The sequence below is a fragment of the Callorhinus ursinus genome, unplaced genomic scaffold, assembly GCF_003265705.2.
Source record: "Callorhinus ursinus isolate GAN/ISIS: 27379988/994484 unplaced genomic scaffold, GSC_fseal_2.0 scaffold10, whole genome shotgun sequence".
Lineage (NCBI taxonomy): Eukaryota > Metazoa > Chordata > Mammalia > Carnivora > Otariidae > Callorhinus > Callorhinus ursinus.
In genome coordinates this window covers 59,323,119-59,341,786 of record NW_027397072.1, presented here as the reverse complement: position 1 = coordinate 59,341,786, position 18,668 = coordinate 59,323,119, and the positions used below count along the sequence as shown (strand labels likewise).

At 38.4% G+C, this 18,668-nt stretch overlaps 1 protein-coding gene and 1 pseudogene across 10 annotated transcripts in view; both read left to right on the top strand.

Annotated features, from left to right (window-relative positions):
- The window catches only part of EHBP1 (EH domain binding protein 1), a 715,801-nt gene that overhangs the window by 505,405 nt on the left and 191,728 nt on the right, over positions 1 to 18,668 (top strand). For 7 of the 10 annotated variants that reach the window (XM_073897641.1, XM_073897642.1, XM_073897643.1 and 4 more), the window contains 2 exons: positions 16,746 to 16,850; positions 17,503 to 17,625. In XM_073897641.1, coding sequence (XP_073753742.1) covers positions 16,746 to 16,850; positions 17,503 to 17,625 — 228 coding nt within the window. The remainder of the gene's footprint in view (positions 1 to 16,745; positions 16,851 to 17,502; positions 17,626 to 18,668) is intronic. The other 3 variants (XM_025868606.2, XM_025868605.2, XM_025868600.2) reach the window with 1 other exon arrangement.
- On the top strand, positions 219 to 1,158 carry LOC112821234 (proteolipid protein 2 pseudogene; annotated as a pseudogene).

Below are 18,668 nucleotides of genomic sequence, written 5' to 3'. Positions count from 1 at the left end.
AAGAATTTCTGGAATACTGCATCTATTACTTAGCTATTAAGGTTGGAAAACAGAGTAAAATCAGAGAGCTGGGGACATTTATGATCCCTTGATCTAAAAAGTTGATAAGGTTTCACAACTATCTCCTCTTTAAAGGAATCTGAGACCCAGACAGAGAGACCGAAGACAGTAAGAATATCTCCTCCTAGTGTTTAGAATTCAGATATGTAGCCCCCTTCCCGGCCAGACGGCGGGCAAGACGGCTGGGTGTGCAGCGTCTTGGAATCTGCGAGCAAGCGAGTAGATACTCTGCGCCCCTAGGGACTCTGGCCCACCCCATGGCGGATTCTGAGCGTCTCTCGGCCCCCGGCTGCTGGGCCGCCTGCACCAACTTTTCACGCACCCGAAAGGGAATTCTCCTGTTTGCTGAGATTATATTGTGCCTGATGATTCTGATCTGCTTCAGTGCCTCCACACCAGGATACTCCCTGTCAGTGGTCGAGATGATCCTTGCTGCTATCTTCTTTGTCATCTACATGTGCGACCTGCACACCAAGATACAGTTCATCAACTGGCCTTGGAGTGATTTCTTCCGAACCCTCATAGCAGCCATCCTCTACCTGATCACCTCCATTGTTGTCCTTGTTGAGGGAGGAAACCACTCCAAAATCATCGCAGGGGTACTGGGCCTACTTGTTACAAGCCTCTTTGGCTATGATGCCTACATCACCTTCCCCTTGAGGCAGCAAAGACATACAGCAGCCCCTACTGACCCTGCAGATGGCGCGGTGTAGGTGAACTCCCTTCATTTCTCTCCAAATCCTGCAAATAACACTTCCTTCGGAATAACTCCTCCCTGCCCTTACAACACTCCCAGCCAACTCCCAGCCTCTTATTGAAGTACAAGTGCCTTTATTGGGAGAATCTATCTTCCTACCTGCCAGTCCCTCCTGGGTGTGGCCATCTTTATGGGTGTGCCTCTGTCCCCCTTCTGCAGTACCCAAAAGGAGACACCTGTTGTGCCTGGACTATGCACCCACTTAAGCCACAGAATGAGAGGAGGAGGAAACCTCAGATTTCAGATTCTAGGACCCAGGTTCTGACCCACACCAAGTAAACTCCTCAGTGTTGGGGGGTGGTTCTGTGGAGGGATAAATAAACAGGTGGTTAGAACATAAAAAAAAAAAGAATTCAAATATGTAAACTCAGAGACCAGAAGTGGCAGAAGATACAGATTACAAATTCACCCTCCTTTTTGTGTCACTCTTAAACCTTAATTAATGTTGCTTTGTTTGTACTAATGACAACTGAACATTCTTTAGGCCTCTCTGCCTCCCTAGGCAGGTACCCCAATAGGGTTGGGGTACCTGCCTGGCTCAGTCAGTAGAGCATGCAACTCTTAATCTTGGGGTTGTAAATTCAAGCCCCATGTTGGGGCTTTCTTTCAGGATATACAAACAATTCAAGGTTGATCATAGACCTTCTGGGGAGAAAAAAAGAAAAAAAAGAACAATATATTTGTGACCTGAGGGCAGGCAGAGGGTTCATACATAAGACATAGGTGAGTAAACATGAAAGAAAATTTTGATAAATTAAACTTCATCAAAATTAAAAACTTATGCTCATCAAAATAGATAATTGAGGAAATATATAGGTAAGTTATAGGCTAGAAGAAAATATTCACCAAGTAGTTATCTGACACGTCTTTCATTCAGAATAGATTTTTTTAAATGTCTGACATCTCAATAGTGAAAGCACAACCCTATTTAAAAAAATTTTTTTTAAGATTTTATTAAGTAATCTCTACACGCAACATGGGGCTTGAATTTACAACCCCAAGATTAAGAGTTGCATGCTCTACTGACTGAGCCAGGCAGGTACCCCAACCCTATTTTTTAAGAAAATGGGCAAGAAATTGAATATGTGGTCCCCAAAGAAAGCTATATCACTGGCCAATAACCACATGAAAATGTTCTCAGCATCACTTGTGATTAGGGAAAAGCAGATTAAAATCACAATGAGATTATAATTCCACACCCATTAGAATGGTTATAGTTTAAGACTGGCAATACTAAATATTGGCAAGTGCACTACCTGGAACTCTCATCCATTATTGGTAGAGTGTATAATGAATGGTACAATCACTTGGGGAATTTCTTATAACACTAAGCATATACTACCTCTGACCCAGCAATACTACTTCTTAATATTTATCCAAAAGAAATGAAAACACATGTCCACAAAAAGATTTGTACAAAAATACTCATAGCATTTTTCTTCATAATAGCCCTAAACTGCAAACAGCTTCAGTATACATCAATAGGGCAGTGGCTAAATAAACTGTGGTACAGTTGACCCTTGAACAACATGGGGGTGGGGGGTGTCAACTCCTGGGATAGTCGAAAATCCATTTGTAACTTTTGACTCCCCATAAACTTAACTACTAATAGTCTACTGTTAACCAAAGGCCTTACTGATAACATAAACAGTCGATTAACACTTGTTTTATGTGTATTATATACTGTATTCTTATAATAAAGTAAGCTAGAAAAAAGAAAATATTAGGAAAGTCATAAGGAAAATGCATTTATTTATAGGACTTTACTGTATGTATTGAAAAAAATCTAGGGTAAGTGGACCTGCACAGTTCAAACTCATGTTGCTCAAGGGTCAGCTATATATTCATGGATGGAATGCCCTTCAATAAAAATGAACAGTTGTTATGTTCAACATCATGGATGTATTTCAAAACCATTATGCTAAATGCAAGAAGTCCATTTATGTGAAATTCTAGAAGAGGCAAAACCAATCTTGTGTGATGGTGATAACCTGTGGGTTTGGGGATTGATTGAAAAGAGGCATGAGAAAACTCAAGGGAGTGATGCAAATGTTCTGGATCTTGGGTTACCTGGGTGTATATATTTATCAAAATGCATTGAATTATACAATTTAAGGTTTGTGCCTTTCACATATGGGTATATGTAAAATATTGGAAGGTAATGTAAAAATTACAGTAAGTATGTTAGATTAGTAAGAAAATAAATGCTTTCCAACTTTATGATTTATTGATCAGTGTGGTAGCTAGTCTCCAAAGATTGTCTCCCAATGAACCATGCTTCCTATTATTCATTCCCTTTGGTAGTCCTCTCTTACATCTGGGCTAGCCCTGTAAATTACTTTTAACTATAGAATTGAGTGTGGGAGTGACACTTTGTAACTTCTGAAGCTAAGTCATCAAGTTCCTCTTATCATCTACCTGGCCCTCTTATACAGCATGCTCAGGGGAAAGCCAGCTGCCATGTAAAAAAATCCAGTCACCCTGAGATTGCTATGCTGAGAGGAACTCCAAACTAGCTAGGTGGACTGGACACTTTGGGAGAGAGTTATGTCTGGCCAACCTCCAATTGTTCTTGTTTTCTCAACTGAAATACCAAACATGCAAGTGAAGAAACCATTTTGGATGTCCAGCCCAGTTCAAGCACTCAAATGACTTCAGCCCCAGCCACCATCTAACTGTAATGAACCACCCTGCTGAGTCCAGTCAACCCACAGAAGTGTGAGAGATAGTAATTTGTTGTTTTAAGCCACCAAAGTTTGGGGAGATGGCTTAAACACTTCCATAGGTAAATGAAATATGGATAGATATATGTATAGATACATAGAAAGACATATAGATAAAACACATAGATTAAAAATACTATTTCTATAATTAAAAAATATAGATATTTCTGCCTCTACAAATACACTGCCAATTATTATGACTCATTCATTCATTCATTCATTTACAACATGTGTTAAGTCCCACCCATGCTAAAAACTGCTGTTTCAGAGATGAAAGATGAACATAACATAGATATACAGCTACTTAATTCCATTTTTTGTATAAGTGTGTGAGAGGAATGTCTCAGGTCATTAGGGTGAAAATACCCAGTAGTCAAGCTACATATCTGAGGATTATCTGCATTTCTGTATTAGGTTAAGCCAGGAGAGTAGATGAATTCTTCCAGGAAGAGCAAATTTAGGACTTATGATGGAGTTCTAGGGAATGTTAATATTTAAGAGGTAGAGGGATGAATAGTTATCATGAAATGAGACCAAGACAGATCTATCAAAGAGATAGGAGAACCAGGCGGTACTATTGTCCTGGAAGGGGCAAAAGAATTTCAAGGAAGGAAGGGCTAATTACATTTATTAATACAGAGGTCAAGTATGGTAAGAGCTGAAAGGTATCTAGTATACTTGCCATCTAGACTATACAATGGTGACCTCAGTGAGAGCAGTTTTGGTAAGGGGACTTGATAAAGGTGGAAATAAAAACAGTGCAATGAGTTGAAGGATAAATGGTAGGTGAGAAATTGTGGACTACTATGTTTTAAAGTTGTTTTCTTGTGAGGATTAAGAGAGTCTGTGGCCAAACTAGAAAGGGCTGATGGTTGAGAGACTTTTTTAAAAAAATTGGGAGCAACTTGATCATTAAGCCACTAAGGTTTACTAATTATTAAGAGGGAGGTGTCGAGTTCCTGGGAACAGAGTACTCAATGTCTACTTTTCTTCTTCAAGTAGCCCCTCCTTTCCCCATTGTGATGTACCATGGGATTAAAAATCATGTTATTAAATCCATTAGTTGTATCCATAAATCAAATATTTATGGACCTGAGCCTGTGAGAAAAGTGACATCTTTTGAACCTTGATCTCTGCCAGGAAGTTGAACGGTTACTATCTTAGACCATCTTAAAATGAGATAGACCTGTAATGAATCTTGTTATGCTTTAGAGAGAACAATGAAGGATGCTGCAAGATTTGCAGATATGTTCTAGCTCTAGGCAGTTTATTTTTTTCCTCTTTTAACTCAGCTACAGACTTTCTCAAAAGGAAAACATCACCTACTCTTTTTTTTCAGAGCAGATTTTTATTGTTATGTTAATCACCATACAATTGCATCATTAGTTCTTGATGTAGTGTTCCATGATTCATTGTTTGTGCATAACACCCAGTGCTCCACGCAGAATATGCCCTCTTTAATACCCATCACCAGGCTAACCCATCCCCCCCCTCCCCTCTAGAACCCTCAGTTTGTTTTTCAGAGTCCATCGTCTCTCATGGTTCGTCTCCCCCTCCGACCTTCTCCCCTTCATTCTTCCCCTTCTGCTATCATTTTCTTTTTTCTTAACATATGTTGCATTATTTGTTTCAGAAGTACAGATCTGTGATTCAACAGTCTTGCACAATTCACAGCACTCACCATAGCACATACCTACCCAATGTCTATCACCCAGCCACCCCATCCCTCCCACCCCCCTATCACTCCAGCAACACTCAGTTTGTTTCCTGAGATTAAGAATTCCTCATATCAGTGAGGTCATATGATACATGTCTTTCTCTGACTTATTTCACTCAGCATAACACCCTCCAGTTCCATCCACGTCGTTGCAAATGACAAGATCTCATTCCTTTTGATGGCTGCATAATATTCCATTGTGTATATATACCACCTCTTCTTTATCCATTCATCTGTCGATGGACATCTTGGCTCTTTCCACAGTTTGGCTATTGTGGACATTGCTGCTATAAACATTGGGGTGCACGTACCCCTTCGGGTCCCTACATTTGTATCTTTGTGGTAAATACCCAGTAGTGCAATGGCTGGATCATATGGTAGCTCTATTTTCAACTGTTTGAGGAACCTCTGCACCAGCTTGCATTCCCACCAACAGTGTAGGAGGGTTCCCCTTTCTCCACATCCCCGCCAACATCTGTCGTTCCCTGACTTGTTAATTTTAGCCATTCTGACTGGTGTGAGGTGGTATCTCATTGAGGTTTTGATTTGGATTTCCCTGATGCCGAGCGATGTTGAGCACTTTTTCATGTGTCTGTTGGCCATTTGGATGTCTTCTTTGGAAAAATGTCTGTTCCTGTCTTCTGCCCATTTCTTGATTGGATTATTTGTTCTTTGGGTGTTGAGTTTGATAAGTTCTTTATAGATTTTGGATACTAGCCCTTTATCTGATATGTCATTTGCAAATATCTTCTCCCATTCTGTCGATTGTCTTTTGGTTTTATGGAGTGTTTCTTTTGCTGTGCAAACGCTTTTTATCTTGGGCTCCCGGGTGGCTCAGTTGGTTAAGCAACTGCCTTCGGCTCGGGTCATGATCCTGGAGTCCCGGGATCGAGTCCCGCATCGGGCTCCCTGCTCAGCAGGGGGTCTGCTTCTCCCTCTGACCCTCCCCCCTCTCATGTGCTCTCCATCTCTATCTCATTCTCTCTCTCAAATAAATAAATAAAATCTTTAAAAAAAAAAAAAAAGCTTTTTATCTTGATGAAATCCCAAGAGTTCATTTTTGCCCTGGCTTCCCTTGCCTTTGGCGATGTTTCTAGGAAGAAGTTGCTGCGGCTGAGGTCAAAGAGGTTGCTGCCTGTGTTCTTCTTTAGGATTTGGATGGACTCCTGTCTCACGTTTAGGTCTTTCAACCATTTGGAGTCTATTTTTGTGTGTGGTGTAAGGAAATGGTCCAGCTTCATTCTTCTGCATGTGGCTGTCCAATTTTCCCAACACCATTTGTTGAAGAGACTGTCTTTTTTCCATTGGACATTCTTTCCTGTGTTGTCAAAGATTGTTGACCATAGAGTTGAGGGTCCATTTCTGGGCTCTCGATTCTGTTCCACTGATCTATGTGTCTGTTTTTGTGCCAGTACCATACTGTCTTGATGATGACAGCTTTGTAATAGAGCTAGAAGTCCGGAATTGTGATGCCGCCAGCTTTACTTTTCTTTTTCAACAATGCTGTGGCTATTCAGGGTCTCTTCTGGTTCCATACAAATTTTAGGATTATTTGTTCCATTTCTTTGAAAAAAATGGATGGTATTTTGATGGGGATTGCATTGAATGTGTAGATTGCTCTAGGTAGCATTGACATCTTCACAATGTTTGTTCTTCCAATCCATGAGCATGGAACGTTTTTCCATTTCTTTGTGTCTTCTTCAATTTCTTTCATGAGTATTTTATAGTTTTCTGAGTACAGATCCTTTGCCTCTTTGGTTAGATTTATTCCTAGGTATCTTATGGTTTTGGGTGCAATTGTAAGTGGGATCGACTCCTTGATTTGTCTCTCTTCTGTCTTGTTGGTGTATAGGAATGCCACTGATTTCTGTGCATTGATTTTATATCCTGCTACTTGACTGAATTCCTGTATGAGTTCTAGCAGTTTTGGGATGGAGTCTTTTGGGTTTTCCACATAAAGTATCATATCATCTGCAAAGAGTGAGAGTTTGACTTCCTCTTTGCCGATTTGGATGCCTTTGATTTCTTTTTGTTGTCTGATTGCTGTGGCTAGGACTTCTAATACTATGTTGAATAGCAGTGGTGAGAGTGGACATCCCTGCCGCGTTCCTGACCTTAGGGGAAAAGCTCTCAGCTTTTCCCCATTGAGAATGATATTCGCTGTAGGTTTTTCGTAGATGGCTTTTATGATATTGAGGTATGTACCCTCTATCCCTATACTCTGAAGAGTTTTGATCAAGAAAGGATGCTGTACTTTGTCAAATGCTTTTTCTGCATCTATTGAGAGGATCATATGATTCTTGTTCTTTCTTTTGTTAAGGTATTGTATCACGTTGATTGATTTGCAGATGTTGAACCAGCCTTGCAGCCCAGGGATAAATCCCTCTTGGTCATGGTGAATAATCCTTTTAATGTACTGTTGGATCCTATTGGCTAGTATTTTGGTGAGAATTTTTGGCATCCATGTTCATCAAGGATATTGGTCTGTAATTCTCCTTTTTGATGGGCTCTTTGTCTGGTTTTGGGATCAAGGTAATGGTGGCCTCATAAAATGAGTTTGGAAGTTTTCCTTCCATTTCTATTTTTTGGAACAGTTTCAGGAGAATAGGTATTAATTCTTCTTTAAATGTCTGATAGAATTCCCCCGGGAAGCCATCTGGCCCTGGGCTTTTGTTTCTTGGGAGATTTTTGATGACTGCTTCAATTTCCTTAGTGGTTATAGGTCTGTTCATGTTTTCTATTTCTTCCTGGTTCAATTTTGGTAGTTGATACATCTCTAGGAATGGACCCATTTCTTCCAGGTTATCTAATTTGCTGGCATAGAGTTGCTCGTAATATGTTCTTATAATTGTTTGTATTTCTTTGGTGTTGGTTGTGATCTCTCCTCTTTCATTCATGATTTTGTTGATTTGGGGCATTTTTCTTTTTGGTAAGTCTGGCCAGGGGTTTATCAATCTTGTTAATTCTTTCAAGGAACCAGCTCCTAGTTTCGTTGATCTGTTCTACTGTTCTTTTGGTTTCTATTTCATTGATTTCTGTTCTGATCTTTATGATTTCTCTTCTCCTGCTGGGTTTAGGCTTTATTTGCTGTTTTTTCTCCAGCTCCTTTAGATGTAGGGTTAGGTTGTGTATTTGAGACCTTTCTTGTTTCTTGAGAAAGGCTTGTATTGCTATATACTTTCCTCTCAGGACTGCCTTTGCTGTATCCCAAAGATTTTGAACAGTTGTGTTTTCTTTTTCATTGGTTTCCATGAATTTTTTTAATTCTTCTTTAATTTCCTGGTTGACCCATTCTTTAGTAGGATGCTCTTTAGCCTCCACGTATTTGAGTTCTTTCCGACTTTCCTCTTGTGATTGAGTTCTAGTTTCAAAGCATTGTGGTCTGAAAATATGCAGGGAATAATCCCAATCTTTTGGTACCGGTTGAGACCTGATTTGTGACCTAGGATGTGATCTATTCTGGAGACTGTTCCATGGGCATTAGAGAAGAATGTGTATTCCGTTGCTTTGGGATGGAATGTTCTGAATATGTCTGTGAAGTCCATTTGGTCCAGTGTGTCATTTAAAGTCTTTATTTCCTTGTTTATCTTTTGCTTAGATGATCTGTCCATTTCAGTGAGGGGGGTTTTAAAGTCCCCCAGTATTATTGTATTGTTGTCAATGTGTTTCTTCGCTTTTGTTATTAATTGCCTTATATAATTGGCTGCTCCCATGTTCGGGGCATAGATATTTACAATTGTTAGATCTTCTTGTTGGATAGACCCTTTAAGTAGGATATAGTGTCCTTCCTCATCTCTTATTATAGTCTTTGTTTTAAAATCTAATTTGTCTGATATAAGGATTGCCACCCCAGCTTTCTTTTGGTGTCCATTAGCATGGTAAATGGTTTTCCACCCCCTCACTTTCAATCTGGGGGTGTCTTTGGGTCTAAAATAAGTCTCTTGCAGACAGCATATTGATGGGTCTTGGTTTTTAATCCAATCTGATAGCCCGTGTCTTTTGATTGGGGCATTTAGCCCATTTACATTCAGGGTAACTATTGAAAGGTATGAATTTAGTGCCATTGTATTGCCTGTAAGGTGACTGTTACTGTATATGTCTCTGTTTGGCTCTGTTTGGCTCTCTCTTTGCTTAGAGGACCCCTTTCAATATTTCTTGGAGGGCTGGTTTTGTGTTTGCAAATTCCTTTAGTTTTTGTTTGTCCTGGAAGCTTTTTATCTCTCCTTTAATTTTCAGTGAGAGCCTAGCTGGATATAGTATTCTTAGCTGCATATTTTTCTCGTTTAGTGCTCTGAAGATACCATGCCAGTCCTTTCTGGCCTGCCAGGTCTCTGTGGATAGGTCTCTTGCCAGTCTAATGTTTCTACCATTGTAGGTTACAGATCTCTTCTCCCGAACTGCTTTCAGGATTTTCTCTTTGTCTCTGAGACTTGTAAGTTTTACTATTAGATGTCGGGGTGTTGACCTATTTTTATTGATTTTGAGAGGGGTTCTCTGTGCCTCCTGGATTTTGATGCCTGTTTCCTTCCCCACATTAGGGAAGTTCTCTGCTATAATTTGCTCCAATATACCTTCTGCCCCTCTCTCTCCTTCTTCTTCTTCTGGGAATCCCAATTATTCTAATGTTGTTTTGTCTTATCGTATCGCTTATCTCTCATTCTGCCCTCGTGATCCTGTAGTTGTTTATCTCTCTTTTTCTCAGCCTCTTTATTTTCCATCATTTGGTCTTCTATGTTGCTAATTCTCTCTTCTGCCTCATTTATCCTAGCAGTTAGTGCCCCCATTTTTGATTGCACCTCATTAATAGCCTTTTTGATTTCGATTTAGTTCTTTTATTTCTCCAGAAAGGGTTTCTCTAATAACTTCCACGCTTTTTTCAAGCCCAGCTAGTATCTTTAAAGTCATGATTCTGAACTCGAGGTCTGACATCGTACTAATGTCCATATTGAGTAGGTCCCTGGCTGAGGGTACTATCTCTTGTTCTTTTTGCTGAGGTGATTTTTTTCATCTTGTCATTTTGTCCAGAGGAGAATAGATGAATGAGAGAACAAAATGCTAACAGGTTAACAACGTCCCCAGCAAATATACTCTATACAAATCAGAAAAGACCTGAAACCAGGGGAAAAGAAAGGGAAAGAAAGAAAAAAGAAAGAGAAAAGAAAGAAAGAAAAAAAAACAAAAAGAAAGATAAAAACAAAAACAGAACAATACAAAAAAACCCGAATATGATCAAATACGATCAGGCTAGTGCATAGATCAGTGCCACACACTAGATTTTGGGCATATTTTGGTCTGTTAGAAAAAAGTGCCTCCTAAAATTTTAAAGGAAGAAAGACTTATATATGTACAAAATAAGGGTTGATACAATGAAGGGATGGAAGATGACTGTAAAGATGAAAATTATAAAAGATTTTATAAAAGGAATTGATACGATAAGAAGTTGTTTGAAAAAAGAAAGAAGAAGATTTAAAAAAAAAAGGGAGAGAATGTGATCAGGCAGGAGACTAGAACAAAGCCATACACTAGTGATTTCGGGTATATTTTGATCTGTTAGAAGAAACTGTATCTCAAAATTTTAAGAGAGAACAACTTATATATATATGCCAAAAATAAGGGTAGCTACTATGAAGGGATAAAATATGACTCTAAAAATGAAAAATAAAAAATGTTTTTTTAAAAAAAGGGATTGATAAGATGTTGGTTGAAAAAGGGAAAAAGAAAAATTAAAAAAAAGTTAAAAAATTAACTTTGAAAAACTAATGAATCATGGTTAAAAAAAAGCCATGAATTCTATGTGCAGTATTCCCCTAGCGCTGGAGTTCTCCCGTTCTCCTTGATTGGTAAACTTGGTCTTGGCTTGCTGGCTGTTCGTGCTGATCTTCTGGGGGAGGGGCCTGTTGCCATGGTTCCCAAATGTCTTTGCGAGGCGGAATTGCCCCACCCTTGTCGGTCTGGGCTAAGCAAGCTGCTTGGGTTTGCTCTCAGGAGCTTTTGTTCCCTGCAAGCTCTGGTACAGCTTTGGAGGACCAGGGTGAAAATGGTGGCCTCCCAATCTCCACTCGGAGGAGCTGAGAACTCAGGGCCCTGCTCCTCAGTGCACCCCCAGAGAAAAGCAGTCACTCCCGTCTCCCTGGTCTCCGGCCGCACTGCGTGCTCACCTGACCTGTGACCTAGCGTTTCTATCTCTGGCACTTGACCCCGTGTGGAGTCTCCAAACCCAGCAGATCCCTGCGTTGCGCTCCCGCGCCTCTCCTCCTGGGGGAGGAAGGGGAGTCTCCCCAGCTCTGCCGCTTGTTGGGTCCGTGCTAGAGGAGCAGTGGCCCGACTGGGCCACAGATCACAGTTTACGGCAACCCCAAGCTGAGAGCCTGCACCTCCGCTCTGTCTCTGCAGCCAGCTTCCCCGGTCCAATACCTGGGAGCTCTGCTGCACTCAGGCACCCCCGGGCTTTCTGTGACCCCAAGGGTCCTGAGACCACACTGTCCCGCGAGGGTTCCACCCCCGCTTAGCCACTGGAGCGATGTCCTTTAGCGGAGCCGACTTCTAAAAGTTCCGATTTTGTGCTCCGTGGCTCTATCACTTGCCAGAAGCGGCCGACGGAGGCCCCCTCCCCCGCCGTCTATCCTCCCGAATATCACCTCGGATTCACTTCTCCGCACGTCCTACCTTCCAGTAAGTGGTCGCTTCTCTGTTCAGAGTTGTTGGTACTCTCTTCTTCGGTCTCCTGTTGAGTTCGTAGGTGTTCAGAATGGTTTGATCCCTATTCAGCTGAATTCCTGAGACCAGACGAAATCCAGGTCTCCTACTCCTCCGCCATCTTGCTCTGCCACCCCCATCACCTACTTTTAAGGCCACCACCCAACCACCTTTTTTTTGTTCAATGTGATAATCTCTTGTGGTGAATTTCTATCTTCTTTTCCCTTCCTAACAGTAAAGGAGAGTCTCAAATTACTTGACCCTTTGCTTTGGTTGCCTGCCCCTAATTTAGTTTTCCTTCTTATTCTCACCAATGTGAAGCAAGTCCACACTAACACACTGTTGCTATGACTAAGTTTTACACTACAAGTTTATTGCTCAATTTGAGTAGCACTGGGGTAGAAATTTGTTTGTGCTATTACATAGCATTCTTAGCATTTTTCAAATGTGTAAATATTTGGTGAAACAACACTATAATAAGTAATATAGTATTATATAAGTATATTGGGCCAGGAAGGGTTTTGGTCAAGGTAGTATACTACTGAGAAAGTTTCCCACTTAAAACAATTCGGGGAATAAATTTTTGTCCTAAATCTTTTAAATTTTTAACTTTTTTCTGATTATATATTGTAAAACACATTGGCTCTAGGAAATTAAAAAAAAAACAGAAAAGTATTTTTTAAAAAATTTATTTATTTAATTATTTTTGTTTTGGAGAGGGAGGGAGGAAGAGGGAGAGGGAGAGAGAGAATCTTAAGCAGGTGTCATGCCCAGTGCAGAGCCTGATGTAGGGCTCAGTCTCACAACCCTGAGGTCATGACCTTAGCTGAAATCAAGAGTCAGACACTTAACCAACTGAGCCACCCAGGTGCCCTGAAAAGTGCTTTTTTAAAGGGAGAAATACATAACAAAATTGTGCATTTTAAGCTCCAGACCAACATCTATGATGTTGAATTTATTTGCATGGGAAGTTTCACAGGCACCTGTAGCTTGGTATGTTCCTAACCGCGCCCCCCCTCACAGTGGTAGAATACTATCCACACAGTCACCCAAGACAGAAAGTTGGCATTTATCCTAGATTCCTTTCCCTATCCCTCGTCAATTTAACCACCAAATCTTTATTCTTAATTTATTCTTTAATTAGCAAATATTTATTGATTGCCTCCTTTCGTGGGGTGGTGATGCTGACCTACTCATCTTCTTGCTTCCTTTACTGTTTTTTTCCAAATGCTGCTACCCTGTTGCTGCTGGAGTGATGTTTCTAAAATATACATTTTGATTTTTCGGTGGATTCCATAGTTCTCATTCTTTGGTTTGATCACAATAATCTTTAGAATAGGACATTTGCCAACCTCATCTCATTCCATTTTCCACCTCTGGCATCTTTTTTTTTTTTTAAAGATTTTTTTTGTTTATTTGCGAGAGAGAGAATGAGAGACAGAGCATGAGAGGGAGGAGGGTCAGAGGGAGAAGCAAACTCCCTGCTGAGCAGGGAGCCTGATGTGGGACTCGATCCCGGGACTCCAGGATCATGACCGGAGCTGAAGGCAGCTGCCCAACCAACTGAGCCACCCAGGCGCCCTCCACCTCTGGCATCTTAAACCCCAAACAACTTGCAGTTCTTCAAATGTGTCTTGTTCTCATTTGTCTCCCTTTTGTCCTGTAGAATGTTCTCCATTTCTTCTTTAAAATAATAATAATAATGATAATAATGTCTGTCTTATATTAGCTCAAATTTGAATAAGTTCAGAAGGCCTTCCTGACCTTAGATTGAGCTATATGCCTCTCTTCCAGTTTCACGTGGCCTATAATACATATCTCAATCATAATACTTAAGACAGTTATCATATACTATATAATGCTTCACTTGTCTATTCCACAAAAATATAAAGCCATGAGGGCAAGTATTTGATAAATATTTATTAAATAGGCAAATGGTATTTCTTTGGAGGTTGCCTCTTATTATGATTTGAATTAACATTTATTTGCATACCAAATAGAGGAAGTATTGGTATAACTAATCAGAATTACCTTTCACTTTGTTAATATGAATATGAATATGAAAGTTGTAGAAGCAGAAGTTCTAGGAGGAACATAAAGATTTATTTAAGCTATGGATAAATAGGAAAACTAGGATAAGAAGGAAAACTGTCATCAATAACAATGAGAAGAAGAAATTATTTTGGGTTAATGAGGAAATGTTCATTAGTGATATTAGATGTCACTAAAGGTAGGATGAGGGGGAGGAAACATTCTAAACATTCAGAAAAATCAGTGTAAATAATTTAATCATGTGATGGAGTCATCTTGATAGTATTTAAAGAAATGCCCCGGAGTGCCTGGGTTGCTTAGTCGGTTAAGCGTCTGCCTTCTGCTTTTGGGTCATGGTCTTGGGTTCCTGGGATCAAGCCTCACGCCAGGCTCCCTGCTCAGTAGGGAGTCTGCTTCTCCCTCTCTCTCTGCCCCTCCCTCCTGCTCGTGCTCTCTCTCTCTCTCTCTCCTCTCAAGTGAATAAATAAAATCTTAAAAAAAAAATGCCCATGTTGTACCTAAAATTCCATGGAAAAATATTAATGTTTTGAAGGTAAGGACCAAGTCTAATATTTCTTCGATATTCCCTATGCTACCCATTATAGAAGATATTTTTAAAAATGATTGATTTCTACCTTCATTGAATATAAAATAATTAAAATGTGTTAGCTATATAAAGAAAACAGATCTTTGAGCATTATTTTTGAGTTTTTAACCTAGGGGCACCTAGGTGGCTCAGTTGATTGAGTGGCGACTCTTGGTTTTGGCTGAGGTGGTGATCTCAGGGTTATGAGATCAAGCCCCAGGTAGGCCTCCATGCTCAGTGGGGAGTCTGCTTCAGATTCTCTCTGTCCCTTTGCCGCCCCCCAACTTACACACACACACACTCTCTAAAATAAGTAAATAAATCTTTTTTAAAAATAAAGTTTTTTACCCTAGTAATTGCACATCTGGGAAATACAGTGCAAATAAATCATACTAATATACATGATAAAATGTGGATATTAGTACTAACACCTCAAGATATTTATGGGAATTAATACTGGTAATGTATGTGAAACCCTTCCCACTGCTCAATAAATGTTAGCTGCTATTGTTAATATTTTTTCATGCTTTCAAAGTTAAAAATCATTTGCAGATTTTTAATAATATGTAACTAGTAATAAATGAAAAAAAGTCAGTCATGCACTGGTAATCACTTAACACTGATCCTCTACTCCATTATATTTCCTTAAAAATTACAAAGTTATAATTAGTGAGAGTAAATGATCTAGTTTATGGATGAGCTCTATCTTAATGAGGAGTTTACTAGGTTGAGTGAGAGTGGAGTTTAAAACTGTTGGCAGAATAAAATGAAAGAAGACATTTTATAAAGCCTGGGTATTCAGCTCTTGCTATTCAAAATCACATGAAGAGTTCAGTTGGTATTGTGTTTACTCCTTTTGCTCCATGGTTTACTTGACTATCTCAAGCAATTTTATTCATGCAAAATGTATTTCTCATCAAGACAAAAGAACTGAATAAGTTTACCAAATTTGTATATATATTTAGCTCAAAGATCTGTAAAATAACACTAGTATTTCTTACCACCTAATATTCTAGTAGTCATTTATTTAGTCTGTTTCAATATTAATTTGTATTTTTATAGAATGTAAATTCCAGGACAGTACCACATATTTTTTTTCATCTTTGTGTCCCAAGGATAATACTTGGCACAGAGTGATAAATATTTATTCAACAACAAATGAATGGGTGAAGGCAACCTTATTACAACTGTGTATTCTGTGATTTAGTTCAAATAAAATTTAGAATGTGTACTTAGAATCACAGTGTTAAAGAACACCATTTTTAAAGCTGAATTTACAACTCTTTTCTATTTTTAACCATTTTTTTTTCTTTCCCACTGAATAATCTGGATCTGTCCTAATACCTAAACTATTCCCTGGTTGTAACTTTGGAAACAGCAGGGATTAACTAGAATACCCTCATAGGCTTTTATTATTTTTTTCCAAGCTAATTTTCACTTAGTAAATAATAATTGCACATATTCAGAGTTGTCCAAAATATATATGACTCATGTTAAAAAATTCTATTTATGCACAAAATGAATTCTATCTCATTTTAATATTTTTCTATCTAACCTTGTCTTTTGTTTTGTTTCTTATTGGCTAAATTTTAAGATTTCCTAAAGCCACTACTCAAGAATTCCCTTAAAAGGACAATTGCCTTAGAAAACAGGAATAGAAAATAGTAGCTATTGACTGCTTTTCTTTTGTGCTGATTTTTAAAATTCTAGAACATGAACAATTGCTTTTTCCGTTCATGATTCATGTAGATAAACTCTTAAAACCTTTAGCTTACATTTATAATATGAAACAAATAGTACATCTTTTCTGTAGTATCAGGGGACATTTTTTAATGTTCTAACATGCATTTAAAGCACTGTTTTATAAATACAAAATTGGTTGTTAAAAGCCAGCGTCAGCCTCTTGGGTTATTATCTTTGTTTTGTGTTTATTAACATAGTTATTATATTAATAATATAAATTTAACAAAATGTTTTCTATTTTAAAATATGAGTACAACGTAACTTTCAGTTAAATACATCTGCTGTAGTCCATCAAAATAACATCCTCTGAATGTATTCTTGTGATTAACCAAACATCCCCTCTCTTTGTCTTTTTGAGTAACAGCATGCTTCTATGGCTCTTTAATTAAATGACCTTACCTTACATTTGTCTCGACTGGCTTCTGTTTACAGAAATTGTAAACCAATTGAATGCTCTGAGCAGCTTAGATGAAGATCAAGATGACTGCATAAAGCAAGCAAATATGCCTTCAGCTAAATCAGCCAGTTCCTCTGAAGGTCTAAGAGCTTTCTTCCTTTCTTTCTGCTTCTGATTGCCTGTATTTACTGTGACCTGCTACCTCTTGACTTCTGTCTGTACTTATTAGCTGTCAGTTTTGTCTTTGTACTTTTCCTTGAATGTTTTCTTTGGTAATTTGTAGCATACCAACAGGCAACAACATAATTTACCATCTTTAGCAAAGCCTTGTAACAGTATCCTTCCTTGATAGGCAGTGATTTAAAAACATGAGATAATAATTGATCATATAACATGACCATATTTCTTCAGTTAGCTTATATATTATAACTATACTGTTTTTGAAATATTTGCTTATATTAAACCCATTTGAATAATTCATATTTAAAAGTGAAGGATATTTTTCTAAAAATCTGTGTCAGCACTTTTTTATTGGATTAAATTAGATGATGGAAGTTTCTCTAGTTCTTTATCTGATATAATTTTCAAATTAATATGCATATATTTGTTTTATTTGAAAATGTTGGTATGCTACAAAAGACATGAATGGCATTCTGCCATAGGTAAAATGCTACATCTTATTATTTGCAGGTATTATTAGTGTGAATTTTTACAATTTTAAATATTTTTTGAATGATGAAGAATTATCCTTAACTACAGTCATGGTGAACTAACACATATGTTTATTTTCAGAGCTTATCAACAAACTGAACTTTTTGGATGAAGCTGAAAAGGACTTGGCCACTGTGACTTTAAATCCATTTGGTGATCCTGATGTAGCAGAATTAAACCCATTTGGAGATCCTGACTCAGAAGGTAGTGAGTTTTTTTCTGTACTTCTAAAAGTCTTTATAAAGTCAAGTTATCTTGAATTGTAATGTAGGAAGAGATTTTTTTTTTTAAGACTCAATAATTTTTGTTTATGATGATAATTGTGTTCAGTGCAGTTGATTAGCAAATCTGGGTAGCTTCCATTGAATTGTTTTTAAAGAAAAAATAAACCTTTACATAAACATTTACATGGGGCTTTTTTTTTTTTTTTAATTCCAGTAGAATTAACGTGCAGTGTTATATTGGTTTCAGGTGTACCAAACAGTGATTCAACAATTCTATACATTACTCAGTGCTCATCACGATAAGTGTAATTTGAATCCTTTTCACCTATTTCACCCTTCCTCTCTACCCACCTTCTACATGGGGGTTATTTTTAAATTCTCTATTAGTTTGGTCAAGTTAGATGGTAAAGCTCTAATGTTAGAGATAACAGTATTTCACCTAGCTGGCATATAGTAAAGTCTCATTAGATTAGCCTACCAGGTAAGGTCAAGTTATGAGACATGCTGATATTGGGATTGTGGGATGGCTTCTCCCTCTGTCAGCTCCTCTGCCCTCACCCTCAGAGAGTCCAGTGAACTCCTCCCACTCACCACTCCATGTCTTTGGCTGAGAATTATAGTCAGTAGTGAGAGTAAGTTGTGCATGTAAATAGCATGGAGCAAAAAGAAGATTGAAAACCCCTGCTATCATATATACAACATACTTGTAAGGAATACATCCACAGAATTTTTTTCCTGAGTCATTTTTCTTATCAAGTAGTTTTGAACTCTTAAAGCCTAAATAAGAGCTGTTGAAGAAGTGAGGCCTCTGTTTAATTAAACTGTTTTTTCAAAGTAGATGCAAGAATGATTAACCAGTGTATACATCTTTTAGACTGCTCTTATGAAATCCTCAAGAGCTTTGAAGAATTTTGTTACTACCTCTCATGGTGAAAATGAGGTTTTAACTTCAGGATTTACTCTTGTTGGAGCAATATCATTTTCAAGATTTTATTTATTTACCTGACAGAGAGAGACACAGTG